The sequence below is a fragment of the Zeus faber genome, assembly GCF_960531495.2.
Source record: "Zeus faber genome assembly, chromosome: 17".
In the NCBI taxonomy this organism is placed as follows: domain Eukaryota; kingdom Metazoa; phylum Chordata; class Actinopteri; order Zeiformes; family Zeidae; genus Zeus; species Zeus faber.
In genome coordinates, this window is record NC_137204.1 from 23,268,486 (window position 1) to 23,286,369 (window position 17,884).

A 17,884-nucleotide genomic window follows, 5' to 3' on the forward strand; every position below is an offset into this window, starting at 1 on the left:
ACGGAGCGGGCGGCATTAAGAAAAAAAGTCATTTTATTTTAAATTTTTTACTAAAAAGGAGAAAAAAAAGAAAAAAAAAGACAAAATGAGAAAAAGCAGCATTTGAGGTGATGCACAGAGGCAACCAGCAGGCAGTTCTCCCTTTTCAAAGTCACCTTCGGTCTAAGTTTGTTTTTTTAATCAACATTTATATATAAAACAAAAACAAAGGAAAGAAATTTTATCAATAACCGGCTACGAAAAATAGGGATTTGACCATTGAAAGTTGCACAGCGGGGAGACGGGGCGAGGGGCATCTTTACAGCAGAGAACAGGGTTTGGGTGGCACACACAGTGAACATCCTCAGCTCATATTAAGGAGATTTAAGGAGACGGCGGAGAGGCGTAGTTTCCAAACTGTATTAGACACGGCTTCACTTTACTACGTCAGGTTGAGGAAGCACAAGGAAAATATAATAATTAAAATTAAATAGAAAATATCGCGGCAAGACATTTGCATCGACGCCATAACCGCCTTAGAGCCGACTGAAATTCTCACTACGCAAGGGCTTGGAAAAAATAAAGAAACCCAAACAGATAATTTGAAATGAAAATAACCCAGCAGGGCAATTGCAATGACGCCATAACCATCTTCGTCATTTCAAATCCTTACTCCAACAAAAAAAAAAAAAAAAAAAAGGTAACTAACCCGGCAAGACATTCACACTGATTCAGAAGTAGAAAAAAAATAAAATAAAATCGAAACAAAAAATAACTGAAGATAACCCAGCAAGACGATTGCACCGACGCCATAACTGCCCGAAATCCTTACTACACAGGAATCGCTTAAAAAAGGGGGAGGATTGCGTGTGGGAAACAGTCGCATTTCTGTGTGTGTGTGTGTGTGTGTGTGTGTGGGGGGGGGGGGCATTAATGGGACGTCATTGGCGTGGCCGAGTCAATCTCCCCTCCTACTCCTCCATCGTCACCGTCCAAGCCCTTCGCCCCGGCGCGTCTGTCTGTCTGACATGCTGGGACGGATGCATAGCAGCACCGCCTGTGTGAAAACCTGGCTTCTAGTCGAGAAACCTAAAAAGATAAAATGACCCCCCCCCCCCCTCAGAGCTACACCCTGCACGTCACCTCAGCAGGAAGTAGAAACTCTTCATCTCGAGGCTCCAATCCTTTCAGTCAACCTGAGCGGCCAAAATAACACATGCGTGTGTGTGTGTGGTTATGGTACAACAGTGAGCTGACCCAATCGAGTCGAAACCATCTGGCCGGCTCGGTCCCAACCCCCCACGCAGCACGCCCTCAGTGCTCGTCATCTCTGTTCTGGTCGTTAGGAGACACCCCCCCCTTCCCCCGCGCGCATTTGTACAAAGCCGGTCAGTTCCACAACAAACTTTGTGTCCCCCCCTCCAAAAAAAAAGTATTAAAAATGTAATAAGACAAAAAAATTAACCCAGTTATGACACAATGTGGTAATCTTGCGCACACGCACGCACACGCACACGCACGCACGCACACACACACACGCGCACACACACACACCAGAAATGAGAAGAACACTGACGCAAAAACAAAAAGCTCCTGGAGCTCAGTCCATGACGGGGTGGGGGGGCAGGAGGATCGGGGGTCTTATTTTTATTTTGATTTTTTTTTGTTGTTTTTTTTTTTTCCTTTTTGTTTGTTTTTTTCCAGTCCGGAGTTGTAAACAGTCAGAAAGCCTGGCGTGACAGTAGTGGGCGGGGAAGGGGGAGGGAGGGGCAAGCGCGTAACCATAGCAACGGCGCAAACAGCCAGCGGGGTATATTGAGGGTTTGTGTTTGGGGGGGGGGGGGGCCTCAGGGCCCGAGTCAGTCACTCTCGTCGGGGTTCTGGGGGTCCATGATTTTGACGTGCGTGAAGGGGAACAGGCCCCGGCGGCCGTTGACCTCCCCCTCCCACTGCCCGCTGATGTTCATCCTGGTCACCATCACCACGTCTCCCACCTGCCGAAAAAAAACAACACAAGGGTCAGGCCACGCGGCCCATCGCTTTTTCAATGTTCTGGATATTTGGCATGTTGGGTATTTTTTGTTGGCTATTTTTGTATATTTTTTTCTTTCGTGCCCCCCCCCCCCCCCGAAATATTTTTGATATACATCAGTGTTTCCTCTATAATTGTACAGGTCAAACCCACCAAGAACCCCTGGCAGGACAAAATACATCTTTATTTTTTAACACTAAATATTTATTCATTATCAGGTACCAGCTGGAGAGAGAGAGAGAGAGAGCGAGCGAGCGAGCGACAAGGTGCCCACGTAGCCCCGCCCCCTCTGACTCACAGTGCTCTCTTCCTCTCGTTGCGGGTGTGTGTTGCCGTGGGGCGAGGGGCCCCGCGTCCTGCACCCGGGGGGGCCACGTGCGGGGCTTTGGTCGCAGAGTGCGGGTTTGTGGAGGTCGATGTGGCTCTGTTAGCCGCTCTAGCCGCCCAGCCCGTAGGGAACAATAGGAAACCCATGCCAAAGCTAATGCTAGCTCGTGGGCCCTCTGGTTGAACTGAAACGATCACATTGAAATACTCAAGTACATTTAGTTTTTTTTATCAATTTGATTGAATTACAATTATCGTAAAAAAAAAAACCCAACTTTAATATTATAATTATTTTTTTATTTAAAATCAAATAGTTTGATATGGCCACAGAGGAATATCAAAACAAAGCTAAAACATAGTAAATATCAGATACTATCAGACCATAAATAATATATTTACAAAAGTAGAGATGTGAATGAGGCTGCACATATCAATGTCAAAAAGTTGTATTGTTAATGTTTACTACAGTCCTTCTGCTGTTCTCTGCTACGAGCCAGGAAAAGAAAAGTTGTACCTCGTCATGTTAGAGACTTAACTTTTAATCCAAAATGTTCTTCTGAACCTGTTTCTTTGGGCAGAGCAAAAATATATAATTATTTATTTCCTCAAGATTTTTATGGTGTTTTCATTATGCTACGGACAACTACAGAGTAAAGAAACAACTTTTTGATTTTTGGACAGTGGTGAAACCAAGTTAGTCTGTTGCCCTGAACCTCCGTGTCGTTGCCTGGGAAACTGCACATGATGCTGCTATCACAGTCACTTTAAATTACTATCCTTAAATACAAGAATTCACCAAATAAAGATGAATTTTCACTTTTTGTAGGTGAAAACACTTGGGAACAGGCGGCAGGGAGAGCACGGGGGGGGGCCTGCATGAACATTTCCATATGAGGAGGCCACGATGGAATTTTCTCAGAGTCAAAGAAGATAAAGTGCAGCAAGCAATCATGCACACTGTTCATGATGTGCTAATGTTTTGCAAAGGTCATTGGTTACAAAGCTTATTATTATGCGATAAATGCAGCTTATAAAGTCACCCTCTTAAGTCACCAAAAATTGGAATTTGGTAAATATATCATACTAATATACTGCCTGCTGCACCATCTGACTGCGTTAATGTGCCATTCCGCGCCCTACCAGGAGACACCACACACACACACACACACACACACACACACACACACACACACACACACACACACACACACACACACACACACACACACACACACACACACACACACACACACACACACACACACACACACACACACACAAAAATGGGCAAGCATAAGGATCTGAGCCACTCTGACAAGGACCAAATTGTGATGGCCAGACGACTGGGTCAGAGCATCTCCAACACAACAGGTCTAGTGGGGTGTTCCCGGTATGCAGTGGTTAGTACCAACCAAAAGTGGTCCAAGGAAGGACAACCAGTGAACCGGCGACAGGGTCATGGACGCCCAAGGCTCATTGATGCTCGTGGGGAGTGAAGTCTAACCCGTCTGGTTCGGTCCCACAGAAGAGCTATGAGCACATGAGCGTCAGAACTGGAACATGGAGCAAAGGAAGAAGGTGGCCTGGTCTGATGAGTCACGTTTTCTTCTACATCATGTGGATGGGTGGGGTTGGGGTCCGATCTCATGGAGCATCCGTGGGATGTTGTGGGACAACAAGCCTGATCCATGAGGGCCCCGCCTCAACTTCCAGGACTTTCAAGGTTCTGCTGCTGACGTCTTGGTGCCAGATACCACAGGACACCTTCAGAGGTCTTGTGGAGCCTCCACGGGTCAGAGCTGTTTTGGCAGAACGCGGGGGACCCTACTCTACGCTGTATCCGTTATTTTTTAGTTTTATTGGCCTATTTTATTTGCCGAAAATGTTTTTTTTTTTTTTTTGACTTTTGTAATGCTTAGTCTGTACAACAATTCACCATTCATTAAATGTAAGATGTTAAGTTATTTCAATACTATACATCTACATGTGAATCACAAAAAATGACTGATTTGTTGAAAGCTCATTTGAATTATACCTTATACCTTATGAAGCAAAAACTTTGATTTCAACTGCGCAGAGAACCGAGGAGAACCAGACGCTCTCCATCGGGATTAAAAAAGTGCAATCGTCCAGTACATGATTAAAAAGCACACTGCTTCAATTTACCCTCAATTGTCCTTCTTAACTTTTAGATATGCACAAAGATGTTATCTGACCCATAATCCCTTTAATCCCTTTCTGGAACCGAAAGAATAGGTGTGATAAGCCGCCCGGGAATAAGCCTGTTTGAAAATGCACAGTAAGGAACTTTAAAGTTAAATGTTATCATGTTGCGATAAGGGAAAACTGTGTTTAAGGTGAATGAAAGCAATAAACTGTTCAAAAGAACAACCTCTGTTAAGCACGTGATAACGAACCACCGGCTTGATCATTTGAACAACGACTTTGTTCAAATTTCCTGAATTTACCTAACGGGGTTAATACGTTTTTTCTTACACCTTAAAAAAATAAGAATGACACAAGCTTCATCGCTACATGTCTCTTCTTGGTAGAAAAAGCTCTTTACAATTCAAATACATAATATTATACAATCATTACATTTACATTTTAGTCATTTAGCAGACGCTTTTATCCAAAGCGACTTACAGTTGTTCAAACACCAACGGACGCAGCCATCAGGAGCAATTAGGGGTTAAGTGTCTTGCTCAAGGACACTACAGCATGCTAGCAGGAGGAGCTTGGGATCCAACCAGCAACCTTTAGATCACTAGACCACCAGCTCTACCGCCTGAGCCACCATCCCCAATAAACCCCCAATACAATATAAGTTGGACCCTATTTCAACAAAAACAAACACAGAAGAACTGAACTTAATTCCACCATCATGAATTTACTTATGAGACAAGCCCCAAAAATAGCCACCCTTAGAAAAATAAAAATAAATAAAAGAACCGCAGCGTTTCTGCTGTGGGGCGTGACCTACTCTGAGCAGGTGACGGAGAAAGATGCAGGAATTAGATAAAAGCTAGAAAGCAGTAAAAACAGGCTTTGAAACGAGCAAAAAATAATAATAAAAAATAAAAAATAAAATAAATAAATAAATCAGACCGACATGGTACATCCTGGTTGATGCTACCTGGTTAGGAAACAGGTTTCCAGCTTATTCCAAAATCTTCTGGGTCACAAATTCAATGTATAAACTGAGTCTATAGTACAGCAGTGTTTCCTACCATTTTTTTCTGCCACTTTCTCCAACTAAATAATTCCACGGCACGACTACACGACCCTGTTTCCCACTAAAAATATACTAAACATGTAGAAATGTGCTTGTTATTGCGGCCTACTTACTGTTCATCACACTAGACTCGCCAACGATTGGTTTGCATTGAACAAATCTTTTAAGGAGGTGTGGAGTAAATCCGGCGAAGGAGTGGCACAAACTGAAAAGACTTAGTGAGGATTACGCCGAAGCCCAAAAAAAAAACAGGTCAATGTACTCGCCACAATTCATATTCCATGTGACCAAATAACTCTTTGGATTCCACCGAAACAAATAATGTAGACGGAATTAAATAATTATTTCCCATTCACAACTGAGCCGAACAGACTTAAATTCTTCTTATTATTATTTATTTTTTTAACTAACTCGCCTTCACCGTTCCGGAAGTCCTCCTTCCTTCACCGTGCTTCACACCAACTGAACCGAACAAACAGAGTGTGAGAACGACTCTTTTGACCCAGTGACACGTCAAACAAAGAATAAAAACTTTCACAACTACCAATAGTTCTTACTTTGAGTGTGAAGCTCGTTCTGATGAACACAGCTGCTACGCTGTCTGGAACTGATGAACTACATTCATGAGTGCAGCCTCGCAACTTGCAGAGATTGTTTGTTGGAATAAAATGAGTCCCCTTAGTAAGAGTTTTTGCTGTTGGTGTCCAGTAAAACGCAGCATTCAAACCTCCTTCCATGTTTTCCTTTTTTTGGAGTCCAACTGTCATGATCCACCCCACAACCAAATACAAAAAGACAACAAAAAAAAAAACGGACTCAAACTCCAGAATGTTCCACGCTGAGCCAGAATGAATGTGTCCACATTTTAAATTCAGGGTCCTAAGAGAAGAACTGGAGTAAAAAGTGTGTGTGACTGAACAGGAAGTAAAAGATGTGGTCGGTCGTATGCACCCTATCCTCAAAAGAAAAACACTTGAACTGCAAAAGCCGGAAGTGGAGCTGGCGAGAGAAGACTCATTCTGCATGATCCGACCCCTGTTAAAACACATGATTCATCTGACATTTTGTTTTGTTAGGTACATAGCAATAATTTTTCATTTAAACCCTACAAACCCATACCAATAATTATGTTTTGTATTGTTTGGATAATTTATTAAAACTGTTAAGGTTCTTTTTTTTACGTTGAGTGTCGCACACCCTATCCTCACCAGGACAAATTCCTCATCAATGTAAAGGCACTTAAATGCGGAATAAAGTCATTCTGATTCTGATTGTTATTATTACCTTGCAAACAAGCACGGACGGTTAAGGAGTTTTTAAGATGCATTACATGATGAGAGCTTTTACCATTTTTGTTTTTGCATGCATGTTGACAGGAAACAAGCTACAGATGTTTCTACCGCCTACACTTTATACGCCACCTGCAGATATTTAAATACGACAACTAAAATTCCCCCCAGGATTTAATTTAAATTCCAATTCTCTGTAGAAGCTTCTACAGATTAAAGCCCCTTTAATGAAAGAAGACCGGTTACCGCTGTTTGGGGCTCAAAATAATATGGTGATAACTTAGACTAACGTTAAGAATTTTTTTACAGCTAATGGGTCATGAAAACTACTCTAAAGTCATTCCTCTTGATTTTCTATTTAAATAATACAGAAAAATATGATAAATGCATCAAGAACTGCCGATAAAAAGATAAATGTCATGACTGTTGCATTGTACATGTTATTAAGTCATGGAGGAGCTTTCAAATTTAACCTTAAAAACAGATTTCGCCATAGATGAGTTTCTGGATTAATAAACAGGGCAGGCTGCAGCGGATCATTCGTTCTGCAGAGAAGGTGATCGATCAACCTCCCTTCCCTCCAGGACCTTGAGGCGCCCGGGGAAGACTGCGACTGACCCTTCCCACTTTGGACACCACCTTTTAAGACTCTGCCATCTGGAAAGAGGTCGCCGTCCATCAGGCCCAAAACCTTGTGCCACAATAACAGTTTCCACCCCATGATAGTGGGGCTCCCCAACAGGACCCCTGCCCATGTCTCACACACACACACACACACACACACACACACACACACACACACACACACACACACACACACACACACACACACACACACACACACACACACACACACACAATGTACATTCAATAACACTGGTGTCACACTGTACATACTCTAATAAGATAGTAAGTCAAAGTAATAATTCATAATGTCATTTTTTATATATACCTATAACTATATTTTATCATGTGCATAGTAACGTATTTGTATAATTGTAGATCTTAAATATCCGATGACTTGTTGGCAATTTGTGTATATTTCTATTTTGATCTGAATTCATTATTATTATTCTCCCTTTTTCAGGACTGTAAAGCTCTTCATTTTTTAATGCTTATGGTCTGTACCGAAGTGCACCAGACCTCACCAGAAGAAATTCCAAGTATATGTAAATGTACCCGGCGGGTGATAAACTTTAAATCCAGTAAAAGAAACTGCACTTTTAAGGAACAAAATCCGAACCTTGCCTCTAAACTTTGAATTTAAAAAAATGCACCCAAACAGTCAGTGGCCAGAGAAAACATCAACGAACAGACTTTCAATGGCATCTCAGCCCCGACAGGCAGTGTGGTGATAAGCCCCGCCCAGATTCCAACTCCCGCCCTCCGATTGGTCCTTGATTCTTTTCAAACACACTGGCTCCGCTCAGCCACTGTGCGCTGGAGCGGAGACATTCATTTGAGGAAACCTTTGATGCAAATATTTTGAACTTGAAGGAAATGTAACGTTACTTTTTTTTCTTAACTTAAGTTTCATTTTTTGTATCATTCGGTTGCTCATTGGGCCCCTGACTACTTGTGAAGCACTTTGGAACAGTTTGTTTTAAAAATGCTGTATAAATGAAGACTTCTTTACCTACTGCACCCCTGACCAGTAAAAGACAAGAAAAAACAAAAACATGAGGAAATATCTTCCTCATTTAGTGGAAAGTAGTAAAGAGTATCACTTCCTTATTCTGACACCAGGTACATCTTTTTTTTTTTTTTTTTTTCTCCCTCTTACTGGGCGTGTTCTTACATTGGGCTCTGGAATGTGGCCATTTAGCGCCTATTTTCTGAAATCATTCAATCATCAATGGTGTCACAGCAAAGGGGAATTGTTCAGTAGAATAAGCGTAACAAGATGAACGTAGCCCTATCTGAACACAATTTATTTTAGATTGAATGGGTTCCAGCCGACCAGGAAAACCACCATGCGATTAGATAACGAATATTAGCGCAAAAAAAAAAAAAAAAAAAAAAAATTCATCTTGTGACTGCCTGATCCGCCTTTACTTTTAATACTAAAGTAATATACTATCATAAATGATGTCTCATTTTTTACTTTTACGATCTGTTTTTATTCGGTTGACCAGTGCTTTGAGTTCTGAGAAAACCGCTCAGAAAATGCATTTCTATTATAACTATTAATTTATATTATCCTCATCATTATTATCATTATAAATTGTCATAAGATTGTCATAAGTATTATTAACCAATAAAAGTAGGGATGAACCATTAATCGAATTCAAACCGCAATTTAACAAAATTGTGCGCAAAAATGTACCAGTTTGTGGTGCATTTTTGCGCACCCGTCTCCCTCTCCGACGTCACCAATGATGCATCTCCCAGCGATGCGGTGCCCACGATCACCGCGCCAGAACACTGTTTTTATTTTACGCCTCCTAATGGAAGGAAACCGTGCGTAGCGGGGAAACTTTCTCCGTGCCCCTCGCCGAGAGCGATTGTTTTAACCCGCCGCTGCTGGCAGAGCTCGGAGCGCCTGCAGAGTCCGACGGAGCCTCTTCCAGAACGTGTCCGTTCGTGAGCATGAAGCTGTCCCCAGAGCACGCGGAGCGCCGCTCTGCGTATGTGGACGTATGCATGCAACATGTTTATAAAAAAAGCAATACATTTCTGCTGAAACACTCCATATTATTTCAATATTAATTTTCAGATTCAACAATTACAAGGCTTGAAGATAAATCAATGAGGCAATATTCTGCTGTGATTGAAGGTTTTTCTTTTTACAATTCAATAGTTAACCAAAGATATGTTATTCATATCAATTTAGAGCAGTTGATATGTTGACTGTATCCAATGTTGTGTTGGTCATACTATATATAGAATATCTATTGCTTCTGTTTAGTGAATAATACAGAAGATAAGGAACTTAAGAAGACAATTGTAAACTAAATCGCAATATTGGTCTAAAAAAAGATCGCAATTAGATTTTCCCAAATGGTTCAGCCCTAAATGGAAGCAGTTGACATGAAAAGGAGTGCATTCTGGGAACTTGTGCCATTACGCTGATATTAACTTATGTGTCCCCTGTTTTATAATAAAAAGGGAGGCCGAGGCGAATCCTGACTTCGCCATTTGCTCTATACAGGGCTGCATTAGGCGTGCACAGTGCTGTTTGAACAGGCACACACTACATTATCCACGAGATTGAGTAATAACTGGATCTCCCATGTGCCTCATTTGGGACAATGCAAGATCTGTGAAAATTAGATATTGATGATTTAGAAATAGCACAATACACAACTTATTTTGGCACCGGCGTCTCAGTGGTTCTAAGTCAAAGGCCTTTTCACACACCGACATCAATCTCTCGCATTGAAATGATAGCACAGAACAGTAGCGGAATTTGCAATCAATCTCATAAATAGGATTACAATTCTAAAGTGTGTCTTACTTTTCAAGAAAATATTTCACAATACACAAAGCGACACATAAGGCAAGTGAACTTTCATGCCAGACTGTAATGAGATTCGCACAAGTGGCAATATGCATTGAATACTACCAAACAGCTATAAATTATTGTTATTGTCTTTTTTTTTTTTACATAAAAGTCATTTAACTATTATAATATAGTTAAATGACTTGTACATCTACAATAAAAACAATTTGTTTTCTTTGGAGAAGCGGTGAACTATGGGCAAACCTGCACATTGGGTGTTCACGTGCATGTGGAAAGGATCTCCCGTTCAGTGGCGGGCACCAAGCAAGCGCCACTGAGGAAATATATGCGTAGAATAAAAATAAATAAAGACATATTTTAAGACTTATTTTGGAATTCTCAGCGTGACAGATACAGGGTGTGGCGTGCGAGTGTGAACTGGTTGATATGCGTTGCTGATATGCTCACAGTCGAAGCATGACACTTTTCAGCTCAGTATAAACATTTGTCATGTAATTTTAGTAATGCAAGTAACCAGGAGCTAGGCTTGGGCCGATATTAGATAATATTGCAATATTTGCCATCATATGTCATATCATATCAATATTTTTACAGTATTGAATATCCCCCCCTTTCACCCGTCCGTGGGACCACGTGTTTAGATCTCCTTCACTGTGTGTGTCCAAATTTATAATCTACTAATGTAGTAGAATAAACCGTGTCATTTTTTTCAAGTGGGTTCTCTTTTCCCCAATCAGCCTGGTTTCCAGAAGGAGTAAGTGAATTACATAGTAGAATTGCTGCTGTTCCCAAATGCGTGGTGCTAGCAGCTAGGCTTGGGCCGGTATTCGATAACATTGCGATATTTGCCACCATATGCAATATTTTTACAGTATCGAATAACCCCCCCCCCCCGGCAGAGGTCATTCATTTCCACGCACAGAGAGGATAAGAGGATATACAGTGCGTTGATATAGGCGCGCAACACAACTGCAAGGAAGCAGATGGAGGATTTGGACGTGGTGGTGCGCGTGCCGTGGATGGTGGTGAAGTTGCAGCTCCGACGGCAGCGATGGGCTGCCTGCGCCCGGCGCTCCAAAACAGAACGGTATGGAACTAAACCGTGCGTAATGGCCACTTTCTCAACGACTCTCTCCCCCGTCACCCCCTCTCCATGTGCTTTGTGCAGAAAATAATCTTAACAACTCTACAAGTCGTTCCCCGTTCCTCCGTCCCAACACTGTTTTTATTTTTCTTTTGTTTGGAGGAACCGGGAACAGCCATCGGGTCGCACGGAGAATCGTGTTTGCGTGTCCGGACGATTCACATATAAAAATATATTTATGACTCCCCTTAATTATAATTCCTTATTGAAATGTTATCCCTGTGCATTTCTAGGCTTCCATCGGTTTCATCCTGTTTTTGTAATGCACACTGACTGGTGACGGCGAGATCCTTTCCGAACGCACGTTAGGTGAACGTCCACGCACAACCTGCGATCCGTTCTGTGATCCGGCATTTAAGGTTCACAGTCTCTCCAGAGAAGTGTTTTTATTGAAATTGAACGAAAACAAAAAAAACACGCAGAGCACAACCCAATCGTGTGTAATGGCCGTCACTGCCCCGCGTCAACAACGACAATTATGTTGTGTATCGCAGGACTATATTGCGGTATAAAAATGTGGATATCGCCCAAGCCAACAAGCAGCATTAACATAACCCCTCAAGTAGCCTGACAACCGTCAACAGTCAGTCATCTCGGTGGAGTGGGCAATTCAAAGGTCTGGACCCAGTCAAATGGAAAAGGCAACAGTAACACAAATCTGCAGCGGGGAGCTGCCATGCTGGATCTGTACTCACTTCCATATTCTCGGCAAGAACACGGAACACGGTGGGAGAACGAGCATGCTGTGATCTAGCAAGAACATCTGAGACCACAGCATGCTCCCCTCTCCCAGAGCATACTTGGCAGATTGTTTCATGTGAAATCGTATTATTTTAATTCTTATTAGCAATAAGTTACACATGAAATACAATAAATTATAAATCAATTATAAAATGTTTATAATTAAATGTTATATAAGGTTCAAAATGTACAAGCCCTGCCATGTTTTCCCTCCAGCCACCCACGGATCCAGCTGATTTCACTCTTTCACTTGTTTGACCTCTGATTTTGTGCTAATTAGCAAATCTACATGGTCGACTCAAAATCCCAGTATGGAATTTCTTTCTGAATACGAATTTTCCACCTCTGTTATTTGGGCCACTAGAGATGAGTTTTTAATGTAAAGTATTTTTTTTTGGCAATGCCCTTTCATGGAGCGTACTTGGATTAATGTTTAATGCCCAATTCTGCATTCTCCACCAATTAGTGCAGTCTTAATCCCACAATCAGGCTGCTGGAGTCCGTTATTGGTGATCTCTGGGATTGGGTTTGGCCAAAGAGCAGACCTTTCCTGTTGGGGTCGACGTGTACCAGATTATTACTCAGCATTTCTAACACTGGAGTTTCCCCCTGAGAAATCCAAATGGGGCTAAATGTGATGGAATCTTTCTTTTCCGTCCAAAGGAGGAGATTACAAAGATTGGCAGGTGGAAAGATGCTCTCCAGGGAAATAGACTGGTAGAGTAGTATTATCCAAACCCGTGTACTTTCCACCCAAACATTCAAGGTTATCGAGAGTTAAACATTTAAAATAGTACAGTGTTTTTCATTCTCATAAAATAGAAGTTTCTTCTAAATAGGCCATTTGGTCTGTAAAACCTATGATTATACCGATCCCGACTCTCAAACCAGTTCCCATCAAGGTAAATATTAACATAAATATACTAACTGATTAACAAATGGGACTGAATTGAAATGATATAATAGATAATAGACAAATATAGATTAATCAGAATTGTTGTGTGGGATAACATAATTGACATATGCAATTCATTTACACCTTAAAATGATCGTTGAGAGGGAGACCATTTATTTTACAAGCTGAGGTGCTTATCTGAACAAAGTTTCCAGTTAATTATTTTGGGTACCGTCTATTTTACTACTTTTTTTTAAATTGTTTTTCTGTTTTTTTAAGGGTATAGTTTGTTGTTTATAAGTAGGTTCTGTGTATATTCAGTCATATTTGATTGTGTTAAGTTGAGCATTGGTATTTATTGTATATTTCAAAGTACTTCCATTTTCTTTGGATATTGTTATACCAGTTCTTTATTAATTATTGCCTATTTTTTGGTGTGACATTGCAATGTCCCTTTGGGGATGAATAAAGTATCTTTCTACTCATCCCTCTATAAATACGAAATTGGTTGACTAATCAGTTCAACCCGACTGGTATGGTACTGAACTCAATTGAACAGGCCACTAAACCCAAAAACCCCCAAATCAGTACAATTTGAACCGTGGTACCTCTAGAGCCAGGGCCGTCTTGTCGTAGGCACAGGGCACTCGTCTCTGGATGGCCTTGGCCATGACAGGGCCATTCTGCATGGAGGGCAGCGGGGTAATGAGGGCCCCTGGGGTCCCGGGAGGCGGCATCGGCGACGGGGTCTGGGGCTGGGCGTAGGCGTGCGCGTGGGCCGGCTCGGGGATGCCATAGCTGTTGGAGTTGCGGGATCCGCGCAGCGGCGGCGGCTGCTGCTGCGGCATCTGCTGCATCTGTTGCTGGCCGCCGTGCGGGGAGGGCCGCAGCAGCTTCTCCACGTAGGGCACGGGGATCATGCCCACTCGGCCCTCCTTGCTCTTGGCGCTCCACCACTGCTCCTCCGGCTTCTCCAGGATCACCAGGATCTCGCCCTTGCGGAAGGGGAGGTCCTCTGCGTCGCTGCCCGTGAAGTCATACAGAGTCCGCACGTACTCCACGTTCTCGTCGCCGGTGACCGTGCTGGCGTACCTGTAAGAAGCAAGGGGGGTGGGGTTTGGAGGATGTTCAAATTCCACCTAAAAAACTTCCAGGCTGCACTACGTCATCCAATTCATAAGTTCCAGAACAGCTGCTGTGTTCTTCAGAACAATTTGTAGTGACGTATGGTTCGACTCCTTTTTGAGATTCGGTTCTTGACGACGTCACTCAGTAAAAAGCCTTAAGAGTCGCTCAATTTCCCCAACTCTGGCTGTGTATGAAACGCTTGGTCCGCTTGTCACGGTTTGTTAAAAATGCTAAATCTATTATTTCAGCAGGCATCAAGATTCTTAAATCAGAACCGTGAATCCAATTGACATTGGAATTTTGGAACAAGGTTGAAAACTAAGGAGATTGCAGAGTCAAAGATATGAGGCACATTTTAAAATTTACAAGCAGTGCGTTGGTAGTACCTCAAGGATGTGGGAGATATAGGGCTGGGCGATACATCCAGATAATACTAATAGTGTCATTCAAAACTAGATACCATCTGAAATTTAGGTTGTTATAATATTGTAATATAGTTAAACGTTGTAATTAAGGCTAAAGGTTAAAGCTTTCGGATTTCATAGACGGTTCCAGCTGTTCTAATCAACGCCACTGCCTTTTTGGTCATAATGTTCACATAAATAGTGAATGGTTCCTCAAACATTCCTTGTGCGTATATTGTAAATATCTTGTGAAGCAACAATAGAAGCCCAAAATAATTATCCTTGATTTTGTCGATATCTGCCCAACCCCAGGGGGAGGTGTCAGTGCCAGATGACTGATGGAAACTCTAGCAACAAATGCAGAAGTGCTGCAGTTTCTGCCGCTTGATTTAAATGTGTTTGAGCACAGTTTTGTGGCCATTACGTTCGTTACTTTAGGTAAATTTTAGTTCTCTGTCAATTACACTGTTAACTCTGGGTACGTTTAATTTATGTGGCCATTATGCTTGTTACTTTAAATACATGGGGATGTATGTAATGTAATCATAAGACAATTAAAGATAGTACTCTTTATGCCCCGAGGAACTTCAGGAGTTTTTGTAGGTACTTCACCTACATTTCATGTATCTGGCCACAACATTAGTTATTTCACCTACATTTAATTTATGTGGCCACTAAATTTGTCAGTTCACCTACACTTCATTCACTTTTTGGTTATTGTGGATTACATCTGGAGGGTCCAACATGAGCGAATAGTATGAACCAAAAACATATTGTGATGACCGACGCTGATATTGGTATGTTGATACAACATATCAAGTCCAGCTAATCTATTCCACTGTGTATTATCTGTGTTTACTATCGGATAATCGTCTATTTTATTGTATGACTGAATCAAGAACAATAAACACAGCTAGCCTGAGCGGCTTCGTCTTATTCTGGATGCAGACCTTTCATTACATGCCTATATATATACACACACACTTTTACAGTCCTAAAACAGGGCTCCCTACCTGGGGGCCGGCTCTATCAGCGTGGTGGTGTCCAGGTAGTGGATCTTGTAGAACTCCAGCAGGGCGGCGAGGTGCTCGAACTCCTGGTCGCCGATCTTGAACCTCTTGCTGGGCAGCGAGTTGATGATGTAGTGGGACACCTTGGAGTTCTCCGACACGGACAGCACGTAGTCGCCGGGGCAGGTCGACGAGTCGCGCACCAGGAACACGCCGTGCCGCTGGCCCTGCAGCCGGTTCTGGGCCTCCTGCCGCGACACGGGTCCGAAGTACCAGGCGGAGCGGTCGGACGAGTCGAACCGCGCGGTGGACATGGTTTCCAACACAATAAATAACGGCCTTCACCGAAAAAAAATAAAATACGCCGACGTTACAACGAGGCTAGGGAATTAAACAAAAAGAATGATCTGGGTGTCTCCGGTTGTTTTTTGTGTTTTTTTTTGAGGGGGGGGGGGCGGCGGTGGGGTGATCCACGGCAACCGGGGTGGAGGCACATCCGTCGCCCGCCGCCCGACGCGCTCTCTCGGGGGGGCGGCGGTGTTCCTCAGCCAAGAGCTGCAGGATCCACGGGCCTCCGGTTCGATGAGAGAATAAAACCCCGAGAAAATAAACTAATAAAGACGAGAGAGAGAGAGAGAGAGAGAGAGAGAGAGAGCCCCGAGCGGGCGTTCAGGGACAGGCAGCGACTGGCTCGACGTGCGTCCCCCTCCCTCTCCCCCTCTCTCCCCCGCCCCGCTCCGCTCCGCCCCGCCCCGCCGCGGGTTCGGTCAAACGCCAAACCTCCCCCCCGAAAGAGAACTCGGGAAAAAGTGACACATGGGAGCGGGCGTCCAAGCGGCGGAACGCCCGGCGGAGGTTCCTCCTTTTTCGGATACTCAAATAAAAGCAATAAAATGACCAGAAACAGAGCGTCCACCGGCCGGCGGCCAGCCGCGCTGCGCTCCGAGGGGAACCCGCGCGTCCGTCCAACGTGGAGCGAAGAAGGGCCGCGGCTCGCACGCTCTCCCCTCCCGGCTCCGACCACGCCGTCGATTACAGAAACAACAAAAAAAACCCAAAACAAAACCAAACCTCAAAACAAACAAAATGCCGTTGCCCGGGCGGCTGCAGAACCTCCCCGTTTCCCCTCCGTTCTCTCTTTTGTGTGTGGTTTTTTTTTTGGTGCGTGTTCTTCGCAGGCAGCGGCACAAAAATGGCGGCGGCCGCAACACGTCCTCACGCCGACGCGGCCACGCGCCTCCTCCCCCCGGCGCGCGTGCGGATCTTCTTTTCTTTTCCTTTTTTTTTTTTTTTTTTTTTTTAAGTCACAACATTTAAAAAACAAAAAAGGAGAGAGGAGGTGCCACGTTCGATCCCCACGGCTGCGTTTCGTGGTTATTGTTATGATTATTATAATTATGATTATAAAAAAAAATAAAAATATATATAAATAAATAAATAAACACTTTCCTGCTCGCTGGCCGCCCCGCCCCCTCCTCCTCCTCCGCCCCGCCCCCTCCTCCTCCGCCCCGCCCCCTCCTCCCGAGCCGCTGCGCTGAGGCTGCGAGGCGGGAAAAGATGGCGCCGGGAGGGCAGGGTCCCGCGCCGCGCCCCCGCTTTTCTTTTCTTTTTCTTTCTATTTTTTTATTTTATTATTATTATTTATTATTATTTATTATTATTATTATTATTATTTATTTTATTGTTATTATTTATTTTATTATTTATTTTATTATTCTTTTTTATTATTATTATTTATTTTATTATTATTATTTTTTATTTTATTTTATTATTATTATTATTATTTATTTTATTATCATTATTATTATTATTGTTTTTTATTTTATTACTATTATTATTATAATTTTTTTTTTCGTCACCTCCTGACAGAGCAGCGTCAGTCGCGCTGTAAAAACAAAACAAAAAAACAAAAAAACAAAAGACAAAACAGAAAATGAAAAACATAACGAAATGGATTTATTTTATTTAATTATTATTATTATTTATTATTATTTTATATTATTATTATTTATTTTATTGTTATTATTTATTCTATTATTCTTTTTTTAAATTATTATTTATTTTATTATTATTGTTTTTATTATTTATTTTATTATCATTATTTTTTTATTTTATTTTATTATTATAATTTTTTTTTAAATTATTTATTTTATTATCATTATTTATTTATTTTTAAATTTTATTATTATTATTATTAATTATTTTTTTTCGTCACCTCCTGACAGAGCAGCGTCAGT

General features: G+C 42.3%; 1 protein-coding gene across 1 annotated transcript; it reads right to left on the reverse strand.

Annotated features, from left to right (window-relative positions):
* Positions 1-1,377: 1,377 nt before the first annotated feature.
* Positions 1,378-16,264, reverse strand: crkl (v-crk avian sarcoma virus CT10 oncogene homolog-like). The gene is made up of 3 exons (XM_080018233.1): positions 15,651-16,264; positions 13,714-14,197; positions 1,378-1,973 (listed from the first exon to the last, which is right to left on the reverse strand). Exons 1-3 carry the CDS (start codon positions 15,959-15,961, stop codon positions 1,839-1,841), a joined length of 930 nt encoding a protein of 309 aa, XP_079874359.1. The 5' UTR covers positions 15,962-16,264; the 3' UTR covers positions 1,378-1,838.
* Positions 16,265-17,884: the final 1,620 nt, after the last annotated feature.